Source organism: Rhinoraja longicauda, chromosome 42 (assembly GCF_053455715.1).
Source record: "Rhinoraja longicauda isolate Sanriku21f chromosome 42, sRhiLon1.1, whole genome shotgun sequence".
NCBI classification, from domain to species: domain Eukaryota; kingdom Metazoa; phylum Chordata; class Chondrichthyes; order Rajiformes; family Arhynchobatidae; genus Rhinoraja; species Rhinoraja longicauda.
In genome coordinates this window covers 7,381,840-7,402,742 of record NC_135994.1, presented here as the reverse complement: position 1 = coordinate 7,402,742, position 20,903 = coordinate 7,381,840, and the positions used below count along the sequence as shown (strand labels likewise).

Below are 20,903 nucleotides of genomic sequence, written 5' to 3'. Positions count from 1 at the left end.
GCCAAGAAGATGGGAGATGAAGCATAATGTAGGAAAATGAGGTTATTTATTTAGCTCCATAGAACAGTGAAACAATATTGTTTTTAAACAGTGAGGAATGCACAAATGTTGGTATGTGATATGTAAAAGTAAAGAAAATTAACAAGCAGGTACAGTGAGCAAACAGGATCACAAATAATACGTTGGCCTTTATTGTAAGGGCTCACTAGAGGCCATTTCCTGTGTCTGGAGTGTCTAGTGAACATTGTTGAGGGATACAAGGTCTACCATTTGGGACTCGGGTGAGGAGAAATCTCTGGGAGAGAAATATTGGAACTCACTTCCCCAGGCAGTTGTGGATGGTGATATTCAAGGTTGGGATCAATAAGATTTTAAGGAATCGCAGGATATGGGAATTGGGTGAGAAAGTTAACTTGAGGTAGAAGATGAGCTGTGATGGCTGGACCAGACTTGAAACACTGTGTGGCTTCTATTTGGCATATTCTTACATTGTGCTCAAATGGTAACAATGAAATGTGCCAAAGCACTTACTGGGAATGTTATCAAACTAAAAAATAATACCAGACCACAGATATCACCAAAGAGGGAAGTTTTAAGTGGCTGAGGAGGTAAAAAAGGGAGTAAGGTATGGAGTTTTAGGGAGAGAAGTTTAGAGTCTAGGCATACCTGCCAATCCTGCAGTCATTAAAATCAGGAGAGCACAAGACAGGAATTCAAGGAACAGAGATCTAGAAGAATTTAGTATATAATATAGAGTACAATATAATGCAGATAGACCATCAATATTTAGATTAGATAAAGAGCTAAGCAATGGATTGTTGTTTTCACCATTCTATTTATATTTTCAATATGTAGATGATACTGGAAAGACTGCCTTGCTCATCCCATGTTACTGATGGTTTTTATACCCGAACCATTTTAAAGAACCTGAAGCGTACTGAGATATTGGAGCCACACTCAGACCAGACCAGGTAGAGCTGGTATGATCCCAGCCCCAAATGATCCAGGAATGACGTAGCAACAATTGGGTAACTTTCATGCCAGGTCACAAGTAACCAGATTCCAGTTCTTGTCTTTGTGTGATTTTTAACTTGGGACCTCCAAATTGTTTGACCATGACCATAACCACCAAGCTACCATATCTATTAAAGAATGCAAAATGAAGCTAACATCAGGTTTTAATCTGAATTGAGACATGTTTTGGGCAACCTTTGAATTTGAGGAGCGACATTGGGATACCATTTTACACCAATGATGCCATTTGGAGAGTATTATCTACAGTTATAAAGTGTGCATGTTGTGGTACACTGCATCTCCACCAGTCTTTACCCATAATTTCTGCTCTGGAGATGTATTTTCTGCATTCAATTGCAATCCAAAAGCGAAGGTTAATACTCACTCTAGGACCAGAGGGACCAGCAGCACCAACAGCACCTTGATCACCACCAGGGCCCTGAAAAGAAAGAAAGCATAAATGTTGCAGCTTTACAATAAATATGAAATAATGGAATGAACTGTAATTACACTGCTGTGGGTGTGGGGCCACTTAAGAATGGTAGATTTTCCTCCCTGAAGGTTATTAGTGAATCCGAATATATTTATTTAACAATAAGGTGATTTCATGGTCAATGTGACAAGATTTGAGCTCATGTCTATCAACTATACTGTTGAGTTAGATTTTAGAGTACAATGATTCCATGGCCATCAGTTTCTTCAGCTGAGTAAATAGAAACTACTCCTGTGTTCCTTAAAACTTTGGAGAAGATGGAGGCGTGTACAGGGGTCACCCCTCTATACGAAGTTGCAGGCCATTTCAAGTAGGGTAGAACCCACCAATAAACTATGCTAAACGTTTGCTTAAGATATTACATTAGAGTAATAATCCGTTTCTTAATTTTATTTAATTTTGCCTCCCATCTTTGTGGGTAAAGGTCACCCTCCTCATGTTCATAAGTGATAGGAGTAGAATTAGGCCACTCGGCCCATCAAGTCTACTCTGCCATTCAGTCATGGCTGATCTATCTCTCCCTCCCAATCCCATTCTCCCCATAACCCTTGACACCCATCCTGGTTCTTGGCTCCAGTTTCATGCTGGCTTTACCACTTATGTGTCAGGTGGACTCAATTTCTTACATCAGTTGGATATTTTTAAAATGGTGTCGTTCTAGCTGAGTTGGTGATGCCAACAATGAATTCCTGCCCCTTTAAAATCAAAGCCCTGCCTACCCCTGAAGATACATGCAAATCCTGTGGCACTTTTGGAAAACTGATCGAGAGCATTTTCCTGGTGTCCTACGAATATCTCCAAAAGCCAATATTGTTTTCATTCAGTGTTCGTGGGATTTTGCTGAGTACAAGGTGGTTGTTTAAGTTCACTGACTTTCAGTGTTAACAGTTCAGAGTAATTCACTGAATGTGAACTGTTTTGAGGTTTTTCTAGTATATGATGAGATGCAATATAAATGCAAGTTCTTGCACTGTTACAAATATAATGGTGGATTAGATAACATATTGGACCCTCCAACAAAATGAAGGCGATTTGGCTCCAATAGATTTACAGTCTCTTTTCATTTAATTGTATTGTCTCCGTGTTGACAAAATACTCACAGGAGGTCCTGGTAGACCTTGCAGACCAGTGAAGCCTCGGTGACCTTTCTGTCCTCTTTCACCTGTTTCGCCAGCTTCACCCTTATCACCACGAGGACCTTGAGGACCCTGAAGAGGAGATTAGGTTTAATAGATGAAAATAGTCATCAAGTCCCAATGCTGCAATGAGGCTCATATTTTCAGCTAAAACTATCATTTTTTTACAAAGATAAACACTGTCACATGTTCCTGAAATGATAACAGAACAATGTGAACTTTGTGTTTTAGTGACATTGATTTGAGCATTATTTTAACCAAAGCCTAAAAATATTATATTTAAATGTTTTTCAAAAGGCTTATTCCTTTCAATGGGCTTGTTGAAGCACACTGTTGATCATAAACTTCACTAAGATCGCATGGATGTGAGCAAAATGGAAGCGAGGTATCTGCACTATCGTAGGCCTGGGACTTCAGTTGTGAAAAGATGTATTCCATCTACACAGAATGTCTTTCCCTGAGGTGATTTAGTGCTAATACTAAAACAAGAAGCTATGCAATAAGACATTATTTCTCCCTTCTGACAAGCATTATCTCCTCATGCAATAGACTGCTTTCTCCTATTAAAACAACCTAAATTTGGAACAGAGTTCTTGCCTCATTCAACCCGATTGAATGAACAAACCCACCATATAAATACAACACAATAAATGACAAAGATTACTCACAGGCATACCACGAGCGCCAGAAGGCCCAGAAGGACCCATTGGACCTTGAGCACCCTAAAGCAAAGGAAAATAATGTTATTAATTTGTTAATAAAATATAACCAGAATAAATGGTCAATATAAAGATTGCTAGCAATGTAAACAGTTTAATGATTCAGTATTTAAAATCTTTGTGATCGGTGCAACCATTTTTAATCCGTATTAATGAACAACTTCTCCGAGTTAAATAGTATAGATGTTCTGAAAGCCAACTACTTACAGATTCGCCTCTGTTTCCTTGTTTGCCAGTTGGACCAACGGGGCCTGGAGCACCAGGGGCACCAGACAAACCAGGGGCACCTGCAGCACCAGTCTGACCTCGCTCGCCCTGTTAGGGAGAAACAGAAAATCGTCACCAATCAACAGAGGAAAATTTTAAACTCAAATCCTTCTGAGTGGATTAATAAGATTTCACTACCTCATGAAGACGGTTAGTGGAACAGCGAATGCTTTACCAGAGGGAATGGGAATGTATAAGTACTTGAAGCAGAGAATAATCCAGGGTAGTTGGTGGAGGGAAGGTAGATTAGCTATAGATGGTAAATAGCAGAAAAATACAAGAGTCCACATGGTTCCTTTCAATGCCTGACCCCGTGTGATTCTTAAATCCAATGTCACGCAAAAATCCAGCAAACATATTAATTTATCTTGAAGATTCAAAAAATGGTTTCCATCCAAATTCCATTCAGATTTAATTCATACAAAATATTAGTCTTAATTTTAACACCATAAATGGTATTATATTTTGGCCAATTAATCTGTAATACACACCACCAATGATCTGACTAAGAGTCGTAATGCAGTGCAGCTTAATAACACAAGTCCATGGACCAGTCGCCATTGTTCTGGTGGCTGTTATTTTGCTGGTATGTGGGAGGCTGGCAGGGGGATGGTTAAAAATTGAGTGGCCTCGGTGTATAGAAAACATAATGCCAGTGTCAATGCTTGGAGCACATGGAATACCACTCATTGACTGACATAAATGGGTACTTGCTATGGGTAAATACTGTAACTATTAATGAATGGGTGTGAGTCCAACTCTCTATGACTGGTAATGACTGGTAATAACTGGATACATGCCCATCTGCCTACATGAATAATAATAAAAGGACATATGACAATCTCTTTAGTACTGGTAGCAGCTGGCACTCGCCCATCCCTCTGAGACTAGTACTAACAGGTACAGCCCCACTATTCTGGGACAAGTACCAACAGGTACACAACTATCACTCTCACATCCCAAACACGCTCACTGACTGGTAATAACTGGGTACACACTTATCTGTTTGTGACTGGTATTAACTGGGCACACACCCACCTCTCTGTCAATAATCACTAGATATCTGCCCATTAGTCTGTAGCTGGAATAAACTAGATGCCCATCCCCCTCTGTTGCTGGTAATAACTGGAACATGGCCAACTCTCTCTTTGTGACTGGCAATAACTGGGTACACGCCCAGCCCTTTCAGACTGGTACTAATTGTGTGCATGTCCTTTTCCCTGTGTCTGGGCACAAAGACACAGTCTACATGATTTGCTTCCTCCCTTTGGCACTGACATTACTCAAGACATTTATAAGTGACCTCAACAGATAATATCACAATTCAATTCAGTACAGTGGAGCAAAACAATTTGAATATGTATGAAAGTCAGAAAATATGACGATGTTTGTCAAAGCTTTAATTTATCAATAAAACTATATTTATTTATTACCTGTAACCTAATGGTTTTGTATTGCTCTTACTCTTATAGTAGGTTATTAGTTGTCTGTTTGGGTAGTTTAACATTTTTAATTATTTCTCTTATAGACTTTATTGGCAGCACCTGACCGTATTGATCTGCACATCTTATTACATTTTCATTCCAATAGCAGGAATTCTGCAGGCAAATGCTGTCCTTTGCTTGGTTGGAACAAAGATCAAAATCATGTAAGCTCAACACATTAGGCGTTTAAACATTTAATTGAGGTGGTGCAATATATTAGTTGTTTATCTATGTCCCTGGAGATTCAAATTTTCATCACCCCGAGGACATGCAAATCCTTCATTTCTGTGCAATGTTAGAAGCCCCCAATAATATGAGTTTGAGACATTCCTCAGAGCATTATATCAAATCATTTAGAAATGACAACATGGAAACAGGTTATTTGGACTCACTAATCCATTTTCATCTTTAGCCTTTACATAATCAGTAGTTTTAATCCGAGGTGCTTTTCCTATCTCCATAATACTCTACGCTTAAACCAACTACCTGCTTAGCCAATTCTTAGATTTTGAGAGGTTTTCATCTATATAATCATCAACTGTGGCATCACCACAGACCAAAGACAATTCTGTTCTTTCCAGGCTCTGAATGCAATTTAGCTCTAACCTCACTGAGGTCCACGTGTGGTTACATTTCTGAAATTAGGAATCGGTGAGATCAATGGGATACAAGGAGCTTCTTTTGTGCACAATATTATTTCTGCTTCAGTCTAACTTTTTTTTTGAGCATTTACATTTTTGGAACTAACTAATCCTCTTCAGTGTTAAAGTACAAATTATTCACCATACCTTTGGACCGGTTGAACCATCACGGCCTGGAGGACCATCAGCACCAGGGTTGCCCTGTTGAAGGAATACAGAGCAGTCAGAATTGGAAAATGACACAAAAATATATAATTATAGAATTGTGGTGTAAAAGATTGACAAACCTCACGTCCAGGTTCACCAGAAGGACCAGTAAGACCAGATGGGCCGACAGGGCCAGGGGGGCCTCGGTCACCAGCAGATCCAGGAGCTCCTTGTTTTCCAGGTTCACCCTAGAAGAAGAAGCAAAATGGAGATTACAACTCAGAGTATATTTGATGCACTATTCTTTTTCATCCATAAGTCTGGAAATGACTGATGGTATTGCTGTTATCATCTGCTCCCAGTAATACATTAACATTGATAATTTGAGGAGTGTGATGATACAACACACAACCATTCTTTGCAACTGGGCTGAGATGGCTACTCAGTGTTACAGCACTGAGTAAACCTAGTTAAAGTCCACATGGTCGGTTTTTAATTTCTACACACCATTTTTGAGGCACCCATTTCACACATAAAGTGTGTTCTCCTATTTCACTCCACACAACAGAGGTACAACTGCAGCTGGTTAGGTCAGCACATATAATGCAATCAGTACATCATCTGACTTCAGTTAGCTGAAGAGGACAGATCAGGGGTGCAAGATATCCCACAAGAAGAAAATCATATTGGGTCACGAACCTAGGCACCATCACCTAGAAATAATTGCGGAACAGTGGTATAGTTGTCTTGAGGGTAAGATGTGAGGCTAAGATACAACTAGCACCATCTCCTCAATTAGGACTTTTGGAATCAGGTATCAATGTTATATCATCAAGAAGTGTCCAAGGTCATCAAACTTTGTGTTTTGATCCTTCCAGTCAAGGCCTGGGGATATCTGAAGGGCAAACCTGCTTGATTTAGCCAGATGGTGGCACATGCATTATTTAATAGTCGGCCACTTCATTACTTTGACTATGGATCAACACCAGCAATACAACAAGGCATCAGAATTCAATGCATCTACTGGATTTCCAGAATTCAAGAGTCAGCAATAGCACCCATGTTTGGGCTCTTGTACATAATGCTGCTATGCATTATGATAAATGAAAAGGGTATTTTTATTCTATCAGTCCAGCTGGTGTGCAGCTCCAGCACAAAGAAATGCAGGTGAATACTTGGCTCCCCAAGAACTCCCTAGATGACTTCACTTTAAGGCAATCACCTGTGACATCTTTACTTGAAGTGGAAGGAGGAGTAAATGAGTGGCTTCTGGGAGACCAAGAGAACTCTGCAGCCAAGGACCATGACATCCATGCACCAATATATACAGAAGCAGTCATGGGTACAATTAAGGCCCTGCTATAACTTAGGCTACTTACAGAAAATACTGACTTAAGGGATCTTAATGTGGTGTTCCAAATGTCTTAATTGATCAAGTGATACCTTATAATTTCTCCTGAATTATTAGAAAACACTATGTGACTTTGCTTTGTCAGCTTGGCTCAGATGACAGCAATCGGTTTTCTGAATTGGAAGATCATATCTCAACACCACTTGTTCACATCACCTAATTTGCCACTTCAGTGGCGTACTGACTTTTCTGGTGGATGCAAAGGATCTGTTCAAAGAAAAGCATGGAGTTCTCCTGGTTTCTCAGCCAATATTAATTGCAACCAACCACACCAAGAGCAGATTAGGTGGTCAGAACTTTCATTGGCCGCTTGTGCGATCTTGCTGTATGCAAAATTAGCAGCCGCATTTGGTTATAAAACAACAGCGAGTCCGTTTTAGAAATAATTTATTAGTAATTAAACAATTAGGGACATTTGAAAGGAACAGCGTAAATGCAAATTTCTTTATTTCGCTCTGCATTGGAAGAAGAACAGAATGTCAAAGACATAGTAATACGGAAATCAGAGATGTAGTTGCTGAACTAGCAGGGCAGCAAGAAAGCTGGTCCATAGATACAAATTCAAGATGTCTTTCAGTGTTCCATGTAATAAAATTGCCATCCAAATATATTAGTGAAGCATCCCAAAACCAACTGCAGTTGTACTCACCAGTACAATTCCTCAAATATCATCTATGCCCATCCAGAATCCTCAATCAGGTTTAACTTTAATTGAAGACAAATAAACACACAGCAGAATGTACAACTTAAATCCAGTGATTTTATTCCAACCATTATGTATATAGTGAACATTGTACTTTGTGCCTGGAGTTTGTTGGGGTAGAAAACCTGGCCTACCTCATCTTCTCCTCATTGATTCCCTCTCGAAGGGAATGATTGTATAGGTTGGTGGTGAGTTCCATAGTCAGGCTGTTGGAATAGTAGTGGCATGAAACCTCTATGTGGCACGGACTCCAGTAGCATTGCCTTAGTAATTTCCCAGATGACTTCACTTTAAAGCAATCACCTGTGACATCTTTACTTGAAGTGGAAGGAGGAGTAAATGAGTGGCTTCTGGGAGACCAAGAGAATACTCTGCAGCCAAGGACCATGACATCCATGCACCAATATATACGGAAGCAGTAGTTTCACTCATGTTTACGGCCGGTCGTATTGCTTATTCTTCCATACCTATTGTTACGTCAGAAATCTTGACAGCTTGGATGAATGTAAGACCCGATCATCTCTTTAACTACGACCTGGCAATATGCATTCTCTCAACATCCACTCATGTGAGAACAGAATTCAGGCATCTGTAAAATCCGCAAATGCTTTACAACTGCCTGTATCCAATCTCCAAATTAACTGAGGGTGTCAAAAGAGCACCTTTAAGGGCTGAGCCTTAAATCTCTGTCATGGTCGTATGAACATTCATGAGAAACGTGCCTTTGATCTGCACTGTGGGGTTACCACTGCAGGTCCATTGGAGTTACCACACACTATGTAAAACTCCAGCGTAACCAAGCATTCATCTGTAACTGCACAGATCTAGGTAGTGTGCTCCTCCACAATCCTTTCAGGATTTTGCATGAACGTATCCTGTACTTCCACCGGATGACTTGCTCATGCAGGAGTGTTCTGCTTTTCAGCGCATGCTGTGAGGTTAATATGCTCAGATATTCCGATACTGCATCAGTAACCTTGCTGGATTTTTGTTCGGTAGATGATCAACAGGCCCTCTTGCTCCTTCTCATCCGTGAACTGTGACTTACCCTGAGGCTCCTCCTAAATCTCCCTATCTATGTTCTTTGAAGTGTGTAGCTGAACCTGGTGGTTGATATAGTGATTGTGATATAAAGTGCTGTGATTGTGGCCTTTCTTGTAGATACTGCTACACTCTGTTTTTCCATTTCTGTGAAAAGAGAAGATAATGTGTCATTCTATGGTATTATCTGCACTGTTAATTAGATTAGCATGTGCCTGATCAACAGTTATTTAACAGATCAAAATGATACAACAAAAATATTATAATACTAGCCATGAACTCGTTGGAAGCTTCCAGCTTTGCCGTCCCCCACTCCCTCTATACTCTCCCTGCTTATTAGTTCCAAAGTGTCGTTCTTGCATAGGGTAGGGGGCCCGAATTGGCTGAGTCCAATGCAGCACTGTTCTCGCTGATTGAAGGCCATCTTGTCCTGCAAGTAGAAGAACAGTATTGATATGTTGAATGCACCCAGAGCACTGACAGTTGCACATGCAGTTGCACAGTTTCTGTGGCGTACGAGATGTTTTCATTGAATGCGTATCACCCTGCTAGATTCACTTCCAAACAGTCATTGTCTATATCCCCTTTTGAAAATGTTGCGTACAGAGATTTGCATGAGCACTTCATAGCTTAGACATAAATATCCCCATTCATTGCCCTTGTCTCTTGGCAGTGCTGCACTGGTGAACTGATACCAGTTTCAACAGAGAGGCAAAAAGAATGAGATGTTTGCCAGGGTTGACTTTCTTGCAGGTGCATATTAATATTATTGACTTACCTTAGCCGATTTCTTGAGATCTCCCATCTTCTTCCTAACATCTTGCCAGGTTCGGTGAGTTCTGGAAGCAGCATTTACAAGCTCCACGATTTCTTTCCAGACCTGCTGAACCAGGTTTCTCTGAGGAGGAGCGGCCCTCCATGCAGTATTTGGTTGCTCACTTCTTTAATTAAAGCCTTTAGCGCCTGGTTGTCAAAATGTGTCTGGTGCACTCCATTGTCCAAGGAAAATTGCTGTGGAAATAGCTGCACTGGGCTGTCATGCGCAAGTTCAATGCTTTAAGCAGCTGCTTAGCACTCAACCTACACCGCCCAAAACAGATTAACTGATCATTCATATCATTTGCTGTTTACAAATTTGCGGCCGCATTTTGCTACATAACAAGAATCGCATCAGCTGAGAAATAATCTGTTGATCTTTAGCGCTTTTGAGATGTTTCTGCAAGACAGGGCAAAGCATTATACGAACCCCTTCATACACAAAGTGCTGTCATGGTGATTGATGCCGCGTTTTCATTGAATGCTGCATTTTGCGATCTTTATAGCGCACTGTAGAATATTTAGCCAGACTATGCATTACAATCCTCACGCAATCTTTTGCAAAACTTTTGTGTGTGCAAAAATAGTAATTGCTTGCCTTTAAACTGCACCTCGAAATGACAAACACATACAGCCTCTGACCAATTCCTGGTGGATTATGGTGTACTGAACCTAGTTTTGTGAAACTTTTCTTGCACATTTTAGCAGAACATGTATCACATTTAACTGTAAATCATAAATATCACAAACAGTTACCAAATTTTGAATCTTTGATCGGTATCTTGAGGCACCGCAGAATGTGATCCAATAATGACAAAGTACTCAATATTATCCTGTTTCCGATATAAACAAGTACCCAGTGTGTTTCAGTGCCCAAAGGGATCCAACACCCAACATGCTCCAGTAATCGTGATTATACATATAATTGTATTATTATATAGAATAAAGACCCAATATTCAATGTAATCCAGTTCACAATATAGTTTAGAGCAAGATGAGATTAGGTACACAATGTGATCTAGTATACAGTATAATCAAGTACATAATGTGAATCAGCACCTCAGTTTTGTGAGCATGACATAATGTGACCTTACAGTGGCATCGATCGTTCCAAGTATTTTTCATTTTACAGGGCTAGTCTTCTCTTGTATAAAAGGGCTGCCTCTACTACTAACATGCACAACAGCATTGGCCCAAAATATATAATCCTACACTTGAGTGATCTCTATACTATCCAATCTGAAGGATCAGATGGTATACAAAGGGATATACACAAGTTAAATATTAAACTATAAAAATGTTATATTTTACAAACTGTACATTGTACTGTGTATATTAGGGAATAGTCTATACTGTACATATTGGACTGGTCTCTGAATTGCATGTTCTATAAGGACTGGTTTCTATACTGTACATTCTGCAAGACAGGTCTCTATATTGTTCCCACCACGGGTGATCACTATAATGTACATTTTACAGGACTGGAGTCTATTCATTCTGTGGAGCTGGTCTCTATGCTACATTAATACAACAGTAGTTCATACACTGTACACTTTATAGGTCACGTCACAACATTGTACATCTACAAGAAAGGTGCACATACTGCTCATTGGGGTTGGGCTCGATAATGTAAATACTGCAGGCCTGGTCTCCATACTATATCGTCGACATGACTGCACAAGATTGTACATTCTGCAGGTCTGATCCCTACACTATATGAGCCATGGGGCTGGCATCGATACCATAACTTCTACTTCTACACTATCCACACTATAGGATTGGTCACTATAATTACACATTTCAGAGGATTGATCTCTCTACTGTCCTTTATTTAAGATTGGTTCAGATACTCCACATCTGTACTATGCATCTTTCAGGCCTGGTCCCTACATGCTATCCTTTGTTGTACATTCAACAAGATTGGTGTGTATACTATACATCTTATGGGGCGAGTCTCTGCATTGTACATGTAGAGTTTTTATTGTGCAGTAGTCTGTTTTGAAGAGGTTGGTCTCTATACTGTACTTATTGCAGGTCTACTCCCTATACTTTATATTCTGTGGGCCCATCTCCATAGTGTACACACTACAGATCTGGTTCATATATTATGCATTGCTGGTGCTAATTCGACATACTGCAAGACCAGTCCCTATGGCTCACATTTTATATAACCATTCTGCCTACTATACACCATAAAATAGTTGTTCCTATACAATACATTCCAAGGCACTGGGCCCGACAATGTATGGACAAGCCTATTCACAATGTGGTGCATTCTACAGTGTAAGTCTACTATACTTACTACAGGACTGGTCTTCATCTTGAATATTTTTGGGGGCTCATCTCTATATTGTTCATACACTAGTTCTTATATTGCATAGCCTAAATAGTTGGTACCTGGAGCAACCCTTATAATGCACTTTCTTCATGCCTAGTCCCTCCAATGTACATTATGAAGGACCTGTCTCTATACCATATTTGCTTGGGGGCTGGTCTCTGTATTGTACATGCATTTCAATTCTTTACTGCACATGCTCCAGAAGAGATCTTGATACTGTACATACTAAAGTACTGGGCCTGATACTAAACTTGTTATGGTGCTTGTCCCTATACTTTACAATACATGAGGTTGGACTCTATACTGTAAAATCTACAGGAACTGTCTCTGCATCCTACAGAACTGGCTTCCATATCACAACTTTGACAGACTTTATCATCATATATTCTCTAGTTCTGGTCTAGAAACAGTTTATTCTGCAGAAATATACATTCTCCTGGGCTGGTGCTCATAGTACAGGACTGGTCTCTATACTGTACATCTTATAGGGTTGCATTTAAATGCAAATCGCCCTATTTGACAGACATGGTCTCTCTACTGTATATACCACATGACTAGTCCCTGCACTAGTTACTCTGGGAGTGTTCCTAATACCATACAGGGGTGACCTCTATGCTGAAAACTCTACTGACTCGGCTCCTAGAACTATACTTCCCATAGTGCACGTTCCTCTGCTTTACTTACAGGATAGTCTCGTCGACTGCATTTTCCATGGGCCTGAGTTCTTTATATCATTATATGGGTTTGTCTCCCTTTTAATATTCCTGAATGTCTTGTCATTTTATAGTATATATAACTTCATGCTCCAATGTTGAGTGATTTATTTCTCTCAGTAAAGTTAGGACTAACTACACAGAATGGGGAAAGGAGGCGGTTTTATGTAATGTTGGGCTATACTTACAGAAGGACCAGGGAGACCAGGGAAACCTCTTTCTCCACGTTGACCAGGAAGACCTACAATACCACGCTGACCAGCCAGACCTTGTGGGCCTGAAGGACCATCAGGACCCTACAGAGAATGAAAGACAATACTTAATATGTTTGCTTTGCTCCATATTTCTTTATAACATAGAAAGAGGCTACTCATCGCTTTGTCTATACCTGCTCATAGAGCAATCCATTCCCCCACTAATGTTTTCCACAATTATTTTCACAACATTCCTATCAACTCCCCCCAAATTCTACCACTCGCATAGGCTAGGGGCAATTTACATTGGCCAATTAACCAACCCACCCTAGCACCCCAGAAGATACCCATGTGGACACAGGGAGAACATGCAAACTCCTCATGGACAGCACTTGAGGTCAGAATTGGAGTTCAAGCTGTGGGTCACTACACTATGAAATCATGAAAACGCATGAGGAAAAATGAAGCAGAAGACATTTCAACATGGACTATAAATAGAAAATAAAGCAGGCAGGTGCCAGTTTTTTTCTTCTCTTATTCTATACTTACAGGAGGACCATCTTCACCAGGTTCTCCTTTCTCACCGGGAGTACCAGCAGGGCCTTGAAGACCAGGGTCACCAGCGCGCCCAGCTTGGCCTGGATCACCACGCAAACCTTTAGGACCATCTTTACCAGGAGCACCAGCAGGGCCTACTGGGCCAGGGTTGCCCTGCATTAAGATAATCAGGCATTAACAAAATAAATTTAGCATCAAACATAGCAGGTTCTCAATTATCAGCTAAGTTCCATTATCTACTGGGGTAAGATTGTAAGATATTCCCATTTTCCTGACAAAATAATTCAGTCATAAGTTCTAGGAGCAGAATTAGGCCATTCGGCTCATCAATCTGACATTCAATCATGGCTGATCTATCTCTCCCTCTCAACCCCATTCTCCTGCCTTCTCCCCCTAACCCCTGACAATCATGCAGGTACTTGTTTTTTTCTGACTTCTGGACAGGGAAGTGATAATCATACTCCATCAACAACCCCCAACCACAATACGTTGCTGAAAATTAATGGCATATTTAGCTACATCAAAATATTGCTCATTGTTCCATTGCACACACATAGAAGTTCCCAATTGTATTTGAGTTCATAAGGCAGTTTGAGTGGGTAAGTCAACATTTGAAAGTCTCACAGCCTGGCTTGCTCCTGTCCTTACATCCATATACCTGTAGGTGTCATTGGTGACCAGAAAATACTCCTGACGAAATATCCTCCCAGCCCCAACAACCATGATGTGCCCTATCGCTCTTGCAGTCCTTTTTTAAAAAAACAGTCAGGTGATCCTTTTGTTCTATTTATCAGTTACTTCCTAAGGATGATTTGTATCTACATATATTCAAAAGAAAAGATACAATCCCGAGCGTTACTTACATTAGGACCAGGAGGACCAACTCTGCCAGCAGCACCAGGGAAACCAGTTGCACCCTAAGGAAAAAAAAGAACTTGAGATGAGAAGTTCAATTGACATTAATGCTGAGTTGGCATATACATCACGCATTGTGGCTTTAATACTAGTCTTGCCTCCTTAATTAATGCATACTACTACCACCATTGCTCAGATGAACTTTTCGCTCTTGTTTCACCTCACTTCCAAAAACACTTAATCCTCTGGAAGATGTATTTTGTACTCAAATCAGAATGTCGGGCTTGGAACATGTATGGTCATTGCTAAAATGGGTATAGATTAAGATTAGTAAATAAACCAGATGACATGATGCACCTCTGCGACAGGGGGTAACGAGAGATGGATTTTTTAGGAGTGGATAAATGTGTGGAATACGGGTAGGGTGTGCATATGCTGTGATAAAGAATTAATTGGATGTGCACAGCCCACAATGTAAATAGGGTGTGGATTAAATGATTCGAGGATTAAATGAGCAAGTTAGGCTGATGATAGGGCACACCGTACAGCTGCTGTTGTAGGGGATAGAAAGGTAGTTATAATCGAGAGCACATGAGGTGTTGAAGAGGATTAAAGGGATCGCTACTCTGGTGATGAGGGAAGCAAAGGGTGGGAAATGTCAGTCTGAAAAATGTCCCGAGGAAGAGGTGGGTAAACAGCTTAAGGGGGGATCCCAGCCTCAGCCTGGTACGTGCTATGGGACATTGCCTTTAAGTTCTCAGGCATGTTGAACGCCTGCTTCAGGACAACCGGTTGACAGTGTGGGCAACTTGAGGGATACACAAAATCCTAATGCCGTTCAACAGGCACCATACAATGAATGTCCCTATTTTCATTAACATTTAATTGTTCATAGAAATTGGATCACAGCGCACAAAAATGGAAATCTGCCGTCCAATTTCTAGAGCAAAAATCCTGCTTCCACATCTTCAACATATTTAAGTCATGCAGCTACACAAGAGGATAAGATAGCTCTGCATGATCTATTGAAACCTACCCTTAGAATAATAGTGAAGTTTAAGAGCCAGCCAAACGTTAAGTCTCGACGGTTTTTGTAAGTTTAAGATTCAGTTGTTTGCTTCCAGCTCTTGGAAATATCTAACCAGCTTCCTGTTTGCAACTGCTCACGTTATCTAGTGGTTCCCAGTAGTGCCTTGGTTTCGGCCTCCAGCAGTTAGTTGCTGGCTCCCAGCAGTTTAGCTGATTCCAAGTTTGACGTCTCATTGTTGGGCCTTAATCTTAACTGCTGGGTACTGATGCTTGGCTGACGGCTCCTGGATTGTGGTCCTCGGAACCATTCTCCAGGCTCTCGGCTGTCATGTTCTGGCTTTAACTTCACAAAGTGGGGGGGGGTTCCAGATTATGGCTACCTCCTACCACGCCATTCCTAGCTCACGTGAGGACCAGGCAACGTTTTACTCTTAGCTTCCAACACTTGGTTTCTAGTTCCAAGTACTTCCCTGCATTCCAGCTCTAAAACTCAACTGGATCCTCATCTTCCAACCAGGCAGAGTACAGTTTCCCAGATTCAACACTGAATGTAACAGTTTCAAATAATCAGCCATTAGAGCTTTCGATCTCGCATTTCTCGCATCACAGGTTTTTTATTTCTCATTTGGAAATTCTGGATCCTCCGATGCCTTAGCTGAATAGAACCAACATTTTCTGTTTTATTTTAGTCGATATACAGATTTCTGCACATCAGAAAACTCTTTTGAAGTATCTACCCACATAAACTGGACAAGACAGCCACGTTTAAACAGGTGTCCGAAAAATATCTACAAAAGGAGAGCTAGCGTTCTGAGAATCAACTTAATGTCAAAATCTCATTGCATCATTCTAATACTCGCTCGTCTATCTATTTTAATTTTGTTTTAAAGCTCAGATTGTATAAAACCAAACTCACAGGAGGACCTTGGGCACCACGAGCACCTTTAGGCCCAGTTACACCAGTTGGACCCTAAAATAAAGGAAAGAAGAAAGTAATTTCAATGTGCTCTTTTGTGAAAGTAAAGTCTCTGATAATTTGTGATGTGTTTCTTGTCTCACCTGTGGTCCAGGAGCACCTGATGGGCCCTGGGGTCCGGGAGCACCAGCATCACCTTTTTGTCCAGCTTCACCAGGTTCACCCTTTTGACCAGCTTGACCATCTGAACCCTGTTGGCAAGAGAACATGGGAGCGTAAGTGCCAGCTTAGAGCATTCACTGGAGTCCAAGCATTTGGAAATTGTGACCAAAAACTGACTCGAGAGAGTCCTGAACAAAAACCAAAATGCAAGATCCTGCTTTCCTCTGCTAAGACAAGGATCCGCATTAGTGATCTGACTTCCATCGGCCCAGTGGTGGTACTGATTCTAACTGCTGCTCCGCAAGGGTAAAGGACATAACTTTTGTAATAGTTCCACAATCGTTGAAGTGAGAGTGTGACCAATTCACTGGTCATTCATGTGAATTAAATAACAATTGTATTAAATTATATGAACTAAACCCATAAATAGCAAACAATTGGGACAATTTAAATCCTTAATCAGCCAATGCAAGGATCCTGGAGAGAGATGGGAATCTTATGGTCGATCCAGCCTCTGATACGGGACCCTAGAGGGATTGGCTTCCATTAGCCGAGGCAGGGAAGTTGGCTTCCCTCATCAAGTCAACTGTGGGGCTGCAGGAAGGCAGTTGGTCCAAACTTCATGAACCAAGAGGGGTTATTTTCTAGAATCAGAAATCAAAATTGATTGGCAAATGTCAAAATGGCAACTATAATGTTTCTTGTCATATTTAACTTGGCACTGGAAATACAACTGCTTATCTCACCTGCGCCATTCTTATGATGGGGCACTTCAACGGTGGCATTTCATATTGACTGATAGAATGGTACAGCACAGAAACTGGCCCTTTCGGACAGTTTTTTAGTCAGAGAGTTGTGAATCTGTGGAATTCTCTGCCTCAGAGGGCAGTGGAGGCCAATTCTCTGAATGCATTCAAGAGAGAGCTAGATAGAGCTCTTAAGGATAGCGGAGTCAGGGGGTATGGGGAGAAGGCAGGAACGGGGTACTGATTGAGAATGATCAGCCATGATCACATTGAATGGCGGTGCTGGCTCGAAGGGCCGAATGGCCTACTCCTGCACCTATTGTCTATTGTCTATTGCCTCATCCATCTAGACTGTGATGCTTATCTACACTAATCCCTTTTGCTTGCATTAGGCCTGTATCCTTCTTGGCCCTTCTTAATACCTTTTAAACATTATAATTGTATCCACCTCTACCATATAACCACCATCCTCTGTGTGAAAAATGTATGCCTCAGATCTCCTTTAAACTTCTCCCCTCTCACCTTAACCTTTGCTCTCTGGTTCCAGATTCCCCTGCTCTGGGCAAAAGAACTCTCATAATTTTGTAAACCTCTTAAGCTCACCACTCAGCCTCTTACATTCCAGTGAGAATAAACCCATGTTATCCAATCTATCCTTATAACTACAGCCCTCCATTCCTAGTGAATGTGCAAAGTTGGAGCCGGAGGTTCAATCACGGGATGAATATTCCCCGATGATAAGTGGTCATACCCATGCACATTTTATACCCACAATGCTGGAAGCTACTCATATTCATTTTACAATTTATTCATCTGATTCTTTGAGTACTTACAGGAGGACCAGCAAAGCCAGCAGGGCCGGGAGGACCTGTCTCACCACGTTCACCCTGAAACACAAAGAGAACATTGCTAATTATAATGGCACCAAATAATCTTATGTTATGTTGGAGGCTGGGCAATATAGATTGTAGTCCAAAGGATTGTTGTTTCTGCTCAATCTACTCATGAGCAGCTTATTATCTCACACCAACAAAAACTGAAAGTTTATGTGGAAGAGATAGTTAAATTTCAGCTAAAAGGACCTTGATTTTTATTATTATGCTTCTAAAACTAAACAAAGTATACATGAAAGTAGTTGATTTCTTGCAGTTATCGAGTCCTGTCCTCAACTGAGCATAGTTCCCACTTTAATTTTTTTTAAAAATGTGGTCAACATATAATTTCCAAAAAACATTGAAATCAAAGAGATTAATGTTCAGAATCTGTCCTGATTATACATTTTTTTGTACAAATCTATGTTTATATTTACAATGGAAACAGATTCTGTTAATTTAGTTTGGATTTTAGAATTTTGGTATGGATATAATCTGCAAGGTTCCATTTTTTAATATTTGAAAATAACAAAATAATAGACAATACGGCATTAACTCCGTTTTATGATTTCTACCCTTATTTCCAAATTTCTCCATGGTCTTGCGTTGTCTGAACTCTGTAGTCTTTCCCAGCTCAAACCCTAAAATGTCTGCACTCTTTTACCTCTGGCCTTTAGCATTCCCCGTTGTAGTTGCACCACCACAGGTGACCATGGCTTCTGTTGCCTTAGTATTTCTTCGCTAAAACTTTCTGCTTTGTTGCTGCTCCTTTCTCCACAAAAATCTCTGAATAAACTTTGGGTAGCCTACCCTTATATCTCCTTGTATAGCTAGATATTAAATGTGGTTTGGTAACATTCCTGTGAAACACCTCAGCACTACATTAAAGGCGTTTTGCGGATTAATGTTGATCATGCTGCCTTGGAGGTTTGCAGCCCAAAAGGAAAACATTTGGCTATTTGTGTCTATGCTGCCAAAACTAGACTAATGGGTACCAGCACTGTTCAGCTCTTGCTCTGAGACTAGCTTTTGCGATGTTCAGTTAGATGCCCTTTGAGGGCGATGATGATTTCTGGCTCCACTAACCTTCAGGAAAGAGGTTCTAGACCCCCAGATTTAAAAAAAAAAAAATTCCTCAATTTCCCTCTAACATTCTACCAATTAGTTAATCTATATGCCCTAGTTATCAATCTCACTGCTATGGGAAATAGGCCCTTACTATTCACCTTGTCCAGTTCTTAATACATTTTATACTTCTCAATTCAATGTCTGCTTATCCTCAGTTTTTTCAGGCCTAGCTAGTCTCTCTTCATAACTATAGTTCTCCAACCCTAGCATTGTCCTTGTGAATCTCCTCTGCACTCTCTCCAGTGGAAACATATATTTCCTGTAGTGTGATGACCAGAATTGTACAATTATACTCGTTGTAGCCTAATGTTTTATACAGTTCTAACATGACCACCCTACATTCATATTTTCCATATCTCAGCTAACAAAGACAAATGTCCCTGTGCCTTATCTACCTGTGCAGTTTCATTCAGGGACCCACACACATGAAATCACTGTTCCTTTGCATTTAAAATGTGAGCATATCATGCATCCCTTCACATTGTTTGTCTTCTAAAATACATCACTTCACACTTCTCTGAATTGAATTCTATTTTTCCCTCCTAATTAATCCATTGGTATTTTCTTGCAGCCCACAACTCATCCCTCACTGAACCACACTGCCCATTTTAGGAATGAATCATGGCCCTGACATTGAAGTCCAAGTCATTACTATGTATCATGAAAAGCAGGGGACCTAGTATTGGGCCTGAGGAACCTAGGCCTCTAATCATGGAAGATGATAATAAGATGAAGATGATATTTTATAAGATCATAAAAACCATTGTTTTTATTTTTTCCCCACTGAATCAATGATTGATCCAACTTGCACCCTTTTGTGGACTCCCATGGGGTTTTGGTATCCTGATCAGCCAAGTGGGACTTATCTAAAGCCTTTCCTAAACACAGTAAATATGTTACCTTGCAATCACATCAGAATCTTCAAACAAGTTACAGACTTTTCTTGATTAGTATGTGCCACTCTAAATACAGATTGATGGTGCCCCTCATAATTACATCTGACAATCCTGCCACCACCCCTGTTAGGCTAAAAGTTTTTTAGTCTACCCCCTTCTCCTTCATTAGATAACATTAGCTGTTTTCCAGTCCAGCAACACCATGCCAGTATTCAAAAACGATTTCTTCCTTGCTTCTTTCAAAGGCTTTGCATATATTTTATCCGTGCTTTGTTATTTATCCTAAATATGCTAAACCTCTTAACGTGTCCACTCTTCATTTAATTCCAATTTTTTTTTTTTTTAATGCTCCATGGTGTCTCTATTATCCACCCCTTCCATGAAATCAGGTGCAAATAACTCATTTTAATCACGTTTTCTACCTCCACACAGATATTGTTTTAATATCTAATAGAACCTGGACTTTCATTATATATTCTTTCCTTTTACATTTATAAATAATTATTAGGGTTTTCTTACTTTTACTTGCCAATTGTTTTGTTACTGTACTCTCTTTGCCTTCCTAATTTCCGTTATAATGTCACCACAGCACCTTCTATACTCTTCAAAGTATACTGCAGTGGT

The 20,903-nt window shown here is 40.4% G+C and overlaps 1 protein-coding gene across 2 annotated transcripts in view; it reads right to left on the bottom strand.

Annotated features, from left to right (window-relative positions):
- The window catches only part of col2a1a (collagen, type II, alpha 1a), an 83,909-nt gene that overhangs the window by 7,514 nt on the left and 55,492 nt on the right, over positions 1–20,903 (bottom strand). The window contains exons 38-49 of one of the 2 annotated variants that reach the window (XM_078431409.1): positions 18,217–18,270; positions 16,619–16,726; positions 16,476–16,529; positions 14,539–14,592; positions 13,667–13,828; positions 13,112–13,219; positions 6,042–6,149; positions 5,902–5,955; positions 3,570–3,677; positions 3,312–3,365; positions 2,608–2,715; positions 1,400–1,453 (exon numbers count right to left, since the gene is read on the bottom strand). In XM_078431409.1, coding sequence (XP_078287535.1) covers positions 1,400–1,453; positions 2,608–2,715; positions 3,312–3,365; positions 3,570–3,677; positions 5,902–5,955; positions 6,042–6,149; positions 13,112–13,219; positions 13,667–13,828; positions 14,539–14,592; positions 16,476–16,529; positions 16,619–16,726; positions 18,217–18,270 — 1,026 coding nt within the window. The remainder of the gene's footprint in view (positions 1–1,399; positions 1,454–2,607; positions 2,716–3,311; positions 3,366–3,569; positions 3,678–5,901; positions 5,956–6,041; positions 6,150–13,111; positions 13,220–13,666; positions 13,829–14,538; positions 14,593–16,475; positions 16,530–16,618; positions 16,727–18,216; positions 18,271–20,903) is intronic. The other variant, XM_078431410.1, reaches the window with a different exon arrangement.